General features: G+C 41.6%; 1 protein-coding gene across 7 annotated transcripts in view; it reads right to left on the bottom strand.

Moving 5' to 3' along the window:
• Positions 1-13,650, bottom strand: part of PTPRT (protein tyrosine phosphatase receptor type T) — a 465,535-nt gene that overhangs the window by 335,759 nt on the left and 116,126 nt on the right. For all 7 annotated transcript variants that reach the window (XM_085557969.1, XM_021535469.4, XM_021535471.4 and 4 more), the window contains exon 2: positions 5,693-5,818. In XM_085557969.1, coding sequence (XP_085414095.1) covers positions 5,693-5,818 — 126 coding nt within the window. The remainder of the gene's footprint in view (positions 1-5,692; positions 5,819-13,650) is intronic.

Here is a 13,650-nt window from a genome sequence, read left to right as displayed (position 1 = left end):
AGCTTCACATCTCTCCTCTCCTGAGCAGAATTAAAGCATCCTGCCCATCCAGTGTGGGTTATCACCTTCCAGAAGGAAAGCTGTTTGATAATTATCCATTCCTGCTGTAACTCCATGGTGCCACTCACAAAAAGACAAAGGTGACACAGGAAAGCATTTGGCCTATTAGACTCCCATAAAACTTCACTCAGTTCAGTGCAGCCCAAGTGGAATTTGGCCATCTGGAACTCCTGGATACATCTCGATGCTTGCCTGCTAAATGAGTATTTCACAGAGCAACACTAATGATGATGACCCTTCTGTTCTTGCAGTGAGAAGCTCAGAGACTCCCCCAGTTCCTGGAACAAAGGAACATGCTCATTTAGGTGTGGGAAGAGCCCCCCACCTCTCATCCCTGCTGCTAGAGGAAAGACAGAGATTCTGCTGTGATTTCTCAGTTGGTGGTGCTGTGGTGGGGGATCCATCACATCCATCAGGGGAGGTGATGCACTGCACACCCTGAACAGCTCTGAGCTGGGCTCACTTCACTGAGACACAGGATGCAGGCTACACTCTGAACTCATTTGGGCCTGAAAATATCATCTCAAAACACCCACCACTTAGGTGGAGGCTTAGATTGGTTCTCAGGAATAATTTCTTCACCAAAAGGGTTGGTCAGATATTGGAACAGGTTGCCCAGGGCAGCAGTAGAATCACCATCCCTGGGAACGTTCAAAAATATGTCATGGAACACTTGGGACCATGCTTTAGTGGTGGCCTTGGCAGTGCTGGGGTAATGGTTGCATTTGATGATCTTAGAGAGTTTTCCAACCTAAATGACTCCATGTGGGATAAAAATGCACCAATTTCTATCACAAAATTCCTCTTCAACTATAACAGGTACTGTTGCTCTTTGCAGAAGATGTTTTGTGGAATAAGGATGCAAAGTGTGAGGTCATTTGAACTTGCCAGGTAACCAACAAGTGATGTCATGCTCAATATTATTATTGATTCCAAATATTTTGCTAATTCATATATTCTTCATACCTACACATCTGTTTCCTAGACAATGCCCAGCTGGAAAAGAGTGAAGCAAGAAACAGCAGTGATATGGAGCACACAGAGGTGCAGATCTATGCTTATACACACATGTACTCCATTTCTTTTGGAAGAATTATTGTTTGCTTCTGTGAAAGCAAAGTAGCATTTGCTCTAAGTGCTACAGAGATGAAAGGAAGTGAGCAGTCAGGCAGATGGGGCCAGAAATTCAGCCTCTGTGTGCTGATTATTTATCTGCTAAGCTGAAACAGGAAAACTTCATAAAGTAAACATGGGAACAGCAAAGAATGCAGCTGCACAAATGCACAAGACATGATACCTTTGCAATCAGATAGAATCATATTTAATACAATTAAAGTAATTACTTCAGTCTAGTCAGCCCTGGTTAAGTCTCCATTGGAGTTAATTAGCAAATGATAGTAAAGTACTTTGAACTTTAAATGTTAAATACTTTCATTATTAATATTATTCTTGCAACTGTTGCCAGAGCAGCCAGGTCCTGGCTCCTTGGAATGCTGCAAAATGGTGACACGGAAAATAAGAGCAGAATTTTTGACTGGTTGATCTAAACACATTTCTTTGTTGTGCTAACCAAGCATCTGCTTCAAACAAGACCCACAAAAGAGCTCAAGTCCTGCTCTCACAGGATCCCAGACTGGCTTGGGTTGGTCTTGTGCCTCCCAGCACTGCCATGCAGAGTGGTAGCACAACTTCAACCAAATATTCCCCAAAAGATGAGAAAATAATGACTGAAGGCACAGGGAAGACAACAAGACAATTAACAAAGGTTAAAAGGACTGGTTCACATTTAGTTCTGCAGAATAAAGATTTAACTGCATGCCACTATATCAGAGAGGTTATAAGAGAGCAACAACTGCTTACTCTCCCTATTCAAAAATGGAAAAAAAAGATAATGAGTTGAAGCCACAGAAAGGAAAATGAAGGTTTGAGAACCTCTACAATTCAAACTGTGGAACAAACAGCCCAAAAGCTGCAGAACACTCATCACTGAGGGTATTCAGGCTTAAGTAAACACCCATCTGTTAGAGAATATTTTGTTATAATCACTCCTGCTATTGTGCAAGGAGGTGGAACCAGAGTCCCACTGAAATCTGGGGGTTGGATACCTACCATTCATGTGTTCCACGTTTTTGAAACATTTATGCAGAACAACAAACATCTGGTTCTTAATCCCCCAATTAACACTGTTTCCAGCCCTAAGGAATTAATCACAGAATTCATGGAAACAGTTTATTTGCTGGCAACGGAGTAAAACAAATTGCCTACAAACTTCTACATTGCTAATGGAGCAGTTTAATTGGCTTCTTTTTTTTCTTTCTGACATTTTAATTAAAAAAATAAAGACCAGAAAGACATCCCTGGGCAGAGACCTTCACAGCAGTGTGTCAGCAGAGAATTACAGAGCTCTGGGGACTCGGGCTCTCATTCATGGTACTGACCTCCTTTGAAGAGCACACTGAGATCTAGCAGTGAAAAGGACTTTAAAAAGTGCTAGACAGCATCATTGGTATTCAGGAGGACACAGTTCTGTGGCTTGGCTGAATTCAAAGGGATCTGCTGGTACTTAGGAAAGCCAAAACGTTTTCCAGAGCAAAGGGCTGAGCAGCTGGGGGTTGGCCACGCTTCCAGCACTGCAGGCTGACTCAGTGCCACTGGACCAACCTAATTCCTGCTCACTTTTTGTTTTTACCACTTCCACAATGTAGCATTTTAACCCATTTCCACCTATTAAAGTAAGGCAGCATTTAAAATACGGTCCCAACATAAAAATCTGCACTACTGCATCCCAGAGCCCTGCTGGCACTCCTGCCACCACTTTCTGTGTTCTGTTGTGCCTCTGGGTGCTTATTCCATGAACACGCCTTTGTTAGCACCTCTTACACCCTGCAGCTCAGTGGATTTACACCCTGCTTCTCTCAGTTGCTGTGGAGAAATGCAATGGAATGGAAAGTCAATCATCACGTGTTCCGGGACTCCAGCTTTAAAGATGTCCCTGCTTGTAGGAGTGGAACATGCTGTTCTTCAGTTTATCCACCTGGCTTTGCCTCTACATGAATATTAAGTAAACAACTTTTATTCCCACTAAACAGCTTTTCAAAGAGTAACCAACACAAACATCACAATTCTAGCCAGCGACAGATTCTCAATAACAGCTCCAAAAAATCTCACCAGCTTCAGGGGGTCTGATTGAACACTGCAGTTTACTCCAAGGTTAGCACCGCTTGGACAGCTCTTGAAAATATGGGGTTTGTTACACCAGGCCCTTCTCTACCCATTTGCTGTTGTCCATGATCTTCCACCTACTGATTTTACCCTTTGTTCTCTGTGAACAGTCCTGTGACATCAATCACTCACATCAGGAACTGACTCATGTCCCCTCATGCTCCTTAAACCTTCTTACACAGTATTTCTATATCAGTACATTCCCACTTGATAGCTGCTTTATCTTTGCCTCTTAACTGCAATAAAGTTTTCTACATTTTTTGGTTTTTGTACATTTGCAGCTGCTGGAGTATCTCTAGATATTTTTTTCATTGTACCAGATATCAAGGAAAGGGTGAAACCACAAGTATTTGGAGAAACTACACTGTGATATTCTGGGGTTGGCATAGAGGTTTTTTGTGGATATGAGTGATATTTTTGGGGTTGGGATTTTTTGGGTAGCTTTGTTGCTTTGGGTTTTTTTAATCATGCCATTCCAGGCTGTTGCTTGTCGTTTGCTGTTTAGATTGTATATTAGGAAAAACTTCTTTGTTGAAAGGGCTGTCAAGGACTGGAAGAGCTGCCCAGGGAAGTGGTGGAGTTTCCATCCCTGGAAGAATTCATAAAATGAGGAGATGTGGCACATGTGGTGATAGAGCACAGAGATGTGGGAGCATGGCTTGGGGATGGGATAATGGTTGGAGTCAATAACCTTGGAGGTCTTTTCCAGCTCTGTGATTTCTGCTGACCCTCCACGGTTCCAGGGTATTTCAGATGACAAAACACCTCCATAAGGAGGCCAGGAAGGGTTTCCTTTAACGTCTGGAATTAACAAAGCATTGGACTCATCCAGTGCAAGCCACATAAACCTTCCCATGTGTTCCAGATTCTCAATGGCATCAAAATTCTGTAAATTCCTACTCCTTCCCTCTGAGATCAGTTAACTCAAACATTGGCCATGTCTATCCAGCTTGGTTTTTACCAAGGACACAAAATAAGGACACAACAATTAACCAAAATCCGAAGAGCCTCAGAGATAAAATTGCCATGATTTAAAACACAACAACATCCAGAATCATGAAATACATTCTTACAGACAGAAATAAAAATCTCCAACTTCCACAGTCAACCCCTTTAGGGATGCCACAGCCAAACCAAAGTGTGACACACTTTGAAGATTCCTATTCTGAGCAATTTCCAATGATAAAATGATTTAAAACCCACAGAACTTAAACAGCTTTCAGTGCTGGGGGAGGCCCAGCCAGGCTGGTGTCTCCTGACCTGTTTTTTACTGCCAAACACCCAGGAATGGGGTCTGGGCTGTCTGTCAGTGGCTGTGGCAGGGAGCTGTTGCTGTCTCAGCTCCACACCATGTCCTTCCAGGCAGCCAGCAATTACAAGTCTCTTATCCCAATAATTACAGGCATAAGAATATGTCTTGAACAATATTATATTCTGTTCTTCCATGTAGTTCATGCTCTCACAGTGCAATGCACAAACCAGAACAAATATTTCTTTTTTTAGAAGTGATGAAGTCTTTTAGTTGATGAAAGTCTTTCTGCCACTGTGTGCCTGAAACAGACTTGTATTGCTATTTTAGGTGGCAACCAACATAGACAAAGTAGGATTTTTAGTGAACTTTAAAGTGTTTTCTTAAATCCAGTTCTTTTTCAATGTAAACAAAGCATCCACAGCAATTTAAGGTTAGAGAATTCATTCCCACATGAAGCATAACGGTAACTTCCAATAGAAAACAAAACTCGGAAATTATCACCACCATGAGCTCTGCTAAGAATATTCCAACTATCACATGGAAGTCTACACCATACTCAGTACATATTAGTAGTTAGAAACTCTGGTAACTCTCACTGCTGGAAATATTTTTCTTGCATATGAAAATTCTCCTGTCTCAAGTCCCAGCCTAATCAAGCATTAGCTACCACAACTAATTCTTTAGGAACTTTCTTGCCTTTCTCAAAATTGGAATTTAAAACCATCAGTTTAGAGCTAAATGGTAACTGAAATGTCCAATATTTCCTCACATTTTAAGACTTTACTTCTACTGGCCTGTCCAGTATGAACTTGCTAACCTCCAGATAACTCTCTCATCCAGAAACATGCCAAAAGCTGGCTGAACCTTAGAGTTTTATATCTAAAACATTTCCTCTCTGCTAAATGAGAAACAAAGAAAGAATAAGAAATGTAAAACAATTCTGCAAGTGTATCCTGTAGCAAATGTTGCAAAAAGCCACCTCGCATCTATGAATTCTGTTACCAGAATATTTTGAACAGAAAATTAACATTTTATCACTGAATTAAATCCTGCTCTGCTGTTGTGTGTAGCCAGAGCCAGCAGACACATACACAGCAATAATATCTGATTCTCTCCAAGAATTGCATCTCATCATTGTTGATGAGGCTCCTCACTCACCAGTTGGGACAGCAGGATCCATTGTTGGCTTTTCCCAGGTATTGATCTGCTCCCAGGTAAATCCATTGGTTCCCAAGGCGACGCTATAACCACAGTTACTGTAGTGCTCATCAAATGAACAACCACCTAAAACCAAGAAAAATGAAAACATTTCTGGGTTAATTTTCTCTCTTTCTTTGTGGTAGGCCTTTTACTTAGATGTTTTGTACCCAAGCTTACAAAGGAAATAAAAATAAATAAAACTCATTTCCTAAATGTTATTTTTTGTGCCGTTCCAAAGGTGGTGTCCAAAAAATATCTTTGTACATTCCATGTTTTATATCCACTGGAACCCCTTTTCTTCTTCCCTCCAAACTACTGTTTCTAAGATCAGATGGCTTTATTTCAACATGTTATTTTCAAGGACAATTCTACACTTCTACAGGATACCCCCATGCAGGAATATTTGCATGAACCTCCAAGAAAGATTTTTTTTTTTTAATCAGGAAAAGGAGGAATGCAAATTACAAACAAGTACAGCATCACTGTTCCTACAGCAAGACCTCACTTCCTTTTGCTTTTAAGCTTTGATTATATTTAACCTGGCTTTAACCATCCCCATAACAACACAAATTTCTGTGTAGCCCATGAACACACAGAGCTTCCTCAAAGTCTTTCAAATCAATACTTTTGAGCATGGCCCTGTAGTTTCTGAACAAGAGAATGAGAAGCAGCAGATGTCAACTGGCATTCACACCTTCCAGACTACTGACTGACTGAAAGATCTTTACTGCAATTCCTGAAATACTTGGAAGAAGTTAACACTCAAAAATACATTGGCAGCTGCCTGAACACCTGTGAATCAAGGGAAATTCAGGAACTGTGGAATGAAGTTTTGTATTCCAGTGCAGATCTTTGAAACTTGGGTCACACAGAAGGACAGAGATTGTTTATTCCCTAGGAGGTTCCCACACTGGTGTCCCTTAGGATCTCATGCACTCCTCACCTCCACCCAACCCAGCCTGCCAAAGTATTGCACCACTGGATCCACTACTGGATCAGGGTAATTCAGTTTAGACTTGAATCATGCCCAAGGTGTGTCTATAAAGATTTGGTTTCCTCTTAGGGAAGAAAGAATCACGGTTCTCTGCAGATCCCAGTACTCCAAAGAAACTGGGCACATGCAGCATGCCAGGGCTGCACAGTGCTCAGGGCAAAGCTCCCTTGCTCTGCCAGCCAAGCACCAATGGCTCCTGATGATGCCTCAGGTTAAAGCTTTTATATTTTTCAAATTCTGTGCTGCTTTAGTGTGTAATTCTAAGCTTCATATGAGGGGATGGTGAGCTCTCTGCACAGAGCAGGGAGACAAAACAATTCCTTCTCCAGCTGGGCACCAAGGACAAATGATCCAAATCTCAGCCCCAGGAGCACAAACACCGTGGGCTGGAGAGAGAAAAACAAGCAGGATGGGACTGCCTGGGCTGAAGCTGGAATGGGACAATGAACTCCAAGGTGCCAATGGAGCAGAACTGATCCCAGTGAGAGACCCTGTGATCTGTGGGGCATTTTGGGACAATTTTGGTTCATCTTGGGTGCAGCCCTGGCTGGGTTCTTGTGCTGCCCAAGGTGGATCCATTGATGCCTTTTAATAAATCCTGACTTTATTCTTTAGCTCTGTCCAGTCTCTGTTCTAGGGCAGCCTGCACAAGGCATCACTGACACCGACCAGAGCTGTATGGACAGAGATATTCCTGATTCCTCCCTCCTTCCCACAGCTGCACTCACACAATAAACACCTGGTTCATCACTGACCTGTGGTTCCTCTGCAATAAAGGGTTACCCAACACTGAAGACATTAAAGCCATCTTTCATTTTCAACCAAATTACCCATCCCTCTGGAAAGCCCAAACTTTGTCTCAGTTCCTATGGAACTCAGTTACAAATATATTTCATGTCATTAATATTTCTCAATCCCTTACTCTTGTTAAATGATTCTCTGTGCACTCCAACTGCAACTTTTTTTTTTTTTAATGGTTCTACAAAACTTCACCAAACATTTCTAGTCAAGTATACTCTAGGAAGATTTGTTGGGTAGAGTACCTGACACCCCAAAATACTCTGTTGCTGAAAAAATGTATAAAGAGGTCAGAAAAAAGTTTAAGGCTTGCCCTAAAAAATTAAAATTGTATATATTACATATTTTCATTATAACTAGATCTCTTAATAGATTTTATGACCCTTGAAACCTTGCCTGTTTCAGTAGCTTCTGCAAATATTTCTGAGTTGTCATGATTTTATATTTAAATAATCCTTGCCTTTAATTTATCACATTTGTGAAGCCTTCCCAGCTGTCAAAACAAGCAGGATTACACCTAAACCATTTCCCTATTTTTTTTTAAATTAATTTAGGTGAAAAGTTCAAAATTAAAATATTAAACAGGCTCATTAAAAAAATTCTAAGGGAAGATCCAGGCAGCCTGGACTGTGTAGGAGTGAGCAATGAAAATCATCTTCATCCCAGAGAGCAGAGTGAGAGGCAAAATCCAATCCTGTGCTCTCAGCCTCCATGGGGCATTCTCATTTTGCTAGATGTGGGAATCCAGAGCTTCCCTCTGGCTGCCCTGGCAGCTCTGGGACCCTGGCAGGGGTCAGGAACCCCCTGGACAGAGCCCCCAGAGACACTGGCTGTGATCTCTGTCCATGCAAAAGAGTTTTCAATCTTACAGCATGAATTACAAGCTCTGTTTGATAGAAGTAATAATTAAGTGTGGCACGGGTGCAAAAGTAAAATTTTAGGATTCTAGATAAGGGGCCCAAAGGGGACAAGATGGAGGAAATTGGGTGTGTCTTGTCCTTTTTCTCCTTCTTCATGCCCTCCATGTTTCACTGTGGTGTTGGCATTTTTCTGTTGGTTCAGGCTGGGGACACACTGTCCAACGTAGGTGACAGATATTGGCACGTTATTGTAAATCCAGCCCAGGGAGTTTCTGGTATTTAATGTTTGTAACATCCCACTGAGGGCAGAGCCCCACACGCTGCCCTGCAGGACAGAGCTGGGCAGGGCAGCAGAACATGTTAGAGATAAACAGAATAAACAACCTGGAAACCAGCACAGACCAATTATGGCTTCTGCTTTGGCAGTGGGGCAGAAAGACAGCGACTTTCTATAATCTCAGAATCATCAATACCACAGATTCCGACAGCTGGATTTCCTTTAATTCAGACACAAACCATCCCCACCCCCTGCTCAGCACACAGGGATGGGGCTGCCTGGGAGTTATTCCTTTGGAGGAATTGTAAACACGTTCTCTCCTCAGCCCAACTGTGGCACAATGTCTTCTGTACACAGAGAAAATTGTGTGGGAGCTGCTACAAAGTCCCAAAAGCAAAACAAGCTCTAAGTAGCAAAATATGGGACAGCAGTGCTCATTGAAGTGGGAATGTAATTGTCAATAACCTGGCATAATCAGCTAAACAGGTGGTTTTATCCTCACTGAGGAAGATGGAGTGTGAGGAGCTGAAAAAAGGACACAGTGAGAACTTGTGGAAATTAATTGGGAGCATCTGCTGATACAAGACAACACCTGAGGAAGCTTTAAAGTGCCTTGCCTGAAAGTCAAAGCTAACCTTGTAGTACAGCTGAATAGGAAAAGAAAGGATAGACCATGGAGAGTCTTAAAAGCAGCAGCAAGGCACCTACATTTCAGAGAAAGAAAAGGTTAGTGGAGAAACTTCCAAACACAGAGTGACAGGGCAATAAGCCAGAAGGATTAATTTACTAGAGGCAGCAGAATTGGAATGTGGATTTGAATTTGCAGAAAATGAGGACAAGGAGAGAAAAAGCTGGAGTTGATTTTAAGGGCTCAGATGAGCAGATTGCCTGTGTGAATCCTGGGTGCCAAGAGGGGGACAGTGCTCACCAGCTTCTTGCTCTGCTGTGTCCACAGAGAGAAGAATTAAAAATGAAATATAGGTTCAGCTGGGAGCCAGAGCACAGTGACTTGTGAGCCAAAAAGTCAACAGCTCCTCTCTTCATCCTGCTGCAGTGCATGTTGTATCATGGAATAGGAAAGAAATGTCAGAAAGTGACAGGAAAGTAGTACAATATAGCAGAACATCACAGATTTTGGGGTTATTTAACAGTCACAGAGTCACAGAATGGTTTGGAAGGGATCTGAAAGATCATCCAGTGCCACCCTCACCATGGGCAGGGACTCATCCCACTGTCCCAGGCTGCTCCAAGCCCCATCCAGCCTGGCCTTGGGCACTGCCAGGGATCCAGGGGCAGCCACAGCTGCTCTGGGCACCTGTGCCAGGGCCTGCCCACCTTTACAGTAAAAAAAATCTTCCTTATATCCAATCCTTGATAAAACCACGTAGCCACAGTGACTTGTATTCATATTTGCCAAGCAAGGACATCAGTGGTGGTCCCACTTTCTGCAAAAGTTGACATGGCAACTTCCCTTCCAGGCAGCCAGGTTCAGAAAATTGAAGAGATTTTAGGAGTTCACTAAAGTAGGAATAGTAACAAGCAGAAGTGTTGTTTTCACTGATGTCAGCATAAGCTTAATATTCAATATTTCCAAAGACACCCCCACCTATGCAGATACTTTTATATGAGCAACACCCAAATATGATGGAACATAAAGACAGGAAGAGGTTAGATCCATCCCCAAAGAAAATCATCCATGGCTGAAATCTGTCTGCTTAGAGGGAGAACAGGGCTATTCATTAACCTTGAAAAAATAATCCTCAAGCTGAAGGGAAATGAAGACCAACCACTGGATGAATTTAGTCACCATTAGCTGCATGTTATAATTTCAATCACATATTACAGAGTAGCTTGAGGAAAATGACATTTACACCATCACCAAAATGGGGTGCTGGATCTTCATAAATTGTTAGCAAGAATGAAGATTTTTGGAAAAGAAATTGGGATATTTGGAGCCTTTTTCCTGCTTGGCTAAAAATTAAACAAATACAGTTGCTCAGTGGGGCAAACAAGGGAATGGAGATAGCTTTGATGTTGTTGGATAACACAGGTGGTGTTAAACCCTTTTCACAAAATGAAATCTAATAAAGAAAGCTTTTCCCTTTCTGAAAAGGGTCATATGGAGGCAAATAATGGCTCACATAAAAAGGATAAAACATCCCTTGTTTTACACTGCGGGCTTGTAACAATGCCACTGCTCATCTGAGTGATGCTAATTAATCTTGAGCAGACCTATCATCAGTTACTGAGACTTGCCCCTGGATTATATGTAAACCAGCCTTGCATAAATTGAATGGCTCCTTTGAATATATAATTGAATTTGCAGAAGTGTGTGCCAGGGGGGTGTTTAAATAAGTGCACAAATATGATAAAAAGAACTTCACGCCATAATATCTAATTCAGTAAGCAAAAATAATGGCAGGGCACATTCCAATTAGTGTTTGATTTATTTATTTTAACAAATCCAATTAGTTGAATGTTTTATAAAGTCATCCAATGTCAAACTCTCACAGACTCACCAGATAAAAAACACAATACTTCTAAAAGGGGATAAAGAGACACACTGATGTGAGAAGCCTCATTGGTTATCCTGTGGTTCTAAACACACACAGGAAGCAGAGCAGCAGATATAATTTGATCAGACATTTACAGCAATCCCAAAGTGGGAAAGGGACAGGGACGATGAGAACATCAGTCTCACTGATCCACTCCACCATTCCTCCAAAAAGAAGTAGATATTGCTCATATTTACTAAAACAAAACCAAAACAAAACAAATTTTAAAAATTACAGCAAGAAAATGGGCAAAAGTTAAGAAAGCATGAACACCTTTTCGTAAACATGCCTTTTGAAACTTTCATGAGAGCTGGTATTTACTCCATCAATTTTCATCTTAAACCCACAAAATGCAAAGCAAGTAAAGGAAGAAACAAATGCTGTTAGGATGAGGCAGTGCTTATGAACTATAAAACTCTACAAATTAAACCACCACTGTTTCTGATCATTCATTCTCATCCCTTCCAGAGACATTCTTGTTTACCAGGGCTGGAAAAGATGCATTTGGCTCATTAAAGTAACTCCTAGTGTGGGATTTATTGTATAAAAATCCATTTGTAACTTATTTTTCAGACTGTAGAATTCATACAGCAAATTCCTGAGAAATCTTACTGTTACATTCTTCTGGAAGTGGGAGAAAATGGAGAATGAAAATATACATGTGAAGCTTGTGCTGAATTGCTTTAAGATGGGATAAATCAGGGAATATTGGAATTTCTTCACTCGGGAAGAGCAGGAATTCCTTTATGTGCTTGCTAGTCCTTCCAGAAAGATGAAGACAGAAGACATCAAATGCATATCAACCTGCTCTTGCAACTGGCCAATTCAATGAGTACTTTATTATCCTAACCAAATGTTTGTTCTATAGCCACAGATTTTCAAAGAACAGGTTTCTGCAGAGAAAAAAGGAGTCATCCTGACTGAGTCAAAGGCTGCCATGTGTTCAGAGTGTATTTAAACTCAGACTCTACAAGGGAGACAAAGCTGCTCTGACTCCTCAAACTGCAGGGAAATCTTTGATCATTTTTTATGCCTCATTAGCTAACAGAGGATCCACACCCGGAGAAACTGGGGAATAGATTCTCCAGTGTGTAAGAAGGAATAAACACTGAAGTAAAGCATTCATAACTTCTTTTTTCTCATGTCAATTCTTTAAGAACCGGGCTCAGACCTTGCGCAGATTCAGGTGAGTCACTCAACCATTAAACACAGCTGCCAAGCTTCTCAGCTGCTGCTGCTCACAGAAGTGCTTCTCTGGAGGCATCCAGATGTTTGGGGTTCAGAAACAACCATCAGTGATTTCTCTGATGCCTCAAATTCATCCCACCTGGTTTGGTCTCTGCTGCAAGCATCAGCCCCCATGGGCGGGGAGTGATCCACCCACCACAAGACACTTCTGTTCCTTGTCTTGACATCTCACTCTTTACATAGTCTTGCTAAATTTACTCGTAAGCAGAGACAGTTTTATCTACGCTCTGGAAGGTGACAGCTCTCTGAGATACCAGTAACAACTGCCTGGCCAAAGTTTGAAGCATTTTTGTTAGAGTTGACTGAATTTCATTCTTTTTGCGTGTTCTGTGCCCTGGCAATCCAGACTGCAGGGGAAGCATACAGAAAGCTTGTCTCTATTTTTAAAAACAGCAATGAAAATTATTTCTCTTTAGAATTAAAATATATATGTATAGAGTTTTAGTGTTTTTTTTTTTTTTTTTTCCCCTAAATCAATATAATCCTTAAAAATCATGAATTCAGTTTGGAAAAGCTCTCCTTGGTTCAAAACTGGAATTGTGATTCCAAGTGCTATCAAACCATGAAGGACGACACTCATACCATCAGCATATATTTTTAGATTGTCTAAGTATTTTTCCAATTATACAGCCTGTGACCTTGCTGCCTTTGCAGGTTCAGTGTTACCTATCTATTCCCACAAGTTTTGAAGCAGCTTTGAGCACACTTTCCATGCACACACATCCCTCATGCAGGGATAAAATCAATAGTTGGAGGTTCCTTACATGGGAACCTTGCTACAATCAAAATATTGCTTCCCCTGAGTAAGGGATCACTTGTGGAGTCCACGAGGAGCATCAGCAGCAACAGACAGGTGAAGCTTTGTCAATGAACACCTCAAGGGCCCTCTCAGTAATAACAAGTTTTCATTCCTGCACTTCCCTGCAGAAGTCTTGCTCCCAAACGTGCAGCAGAGCTCAGCAGAGTTTGTCAGTTCTGCTCCCAATCCCAACGGAGCAGAGCAAGCCTCGTGGATCCTGGCATGCATGGAATGAGTGTTTAAGCTCCATGCCCTGAACTTGTCAGTTTAAACTGAGTTCTCTTCCTTAAACTCATCATTACAGGTTTCTCTTTGCTGAATTTCCCCTCTGTGTCTCATCACTGAGCCCCAGACCTGCTCAAACACTCATTACTAATTCTGTACT

The sequence above is a fragment of the Lonchura striata genome, chromosome 20 (assembly GCF_050655825.1).
Source record: "Lonchura striata isolate lonStrDom1 chromosome 20, ASM5065582v1, whole genome shotgun sequence".
Taxonomy (NCBI): domain Eukaryota; kingdom Metazoa; phylum Chordata; class Aves; order Passeriformes; family Estrildidae; genus Lonchura; species Lonchura striata.
This window is presented reverse-complemented; position numbering and strand designations above follow the sequence as displayed.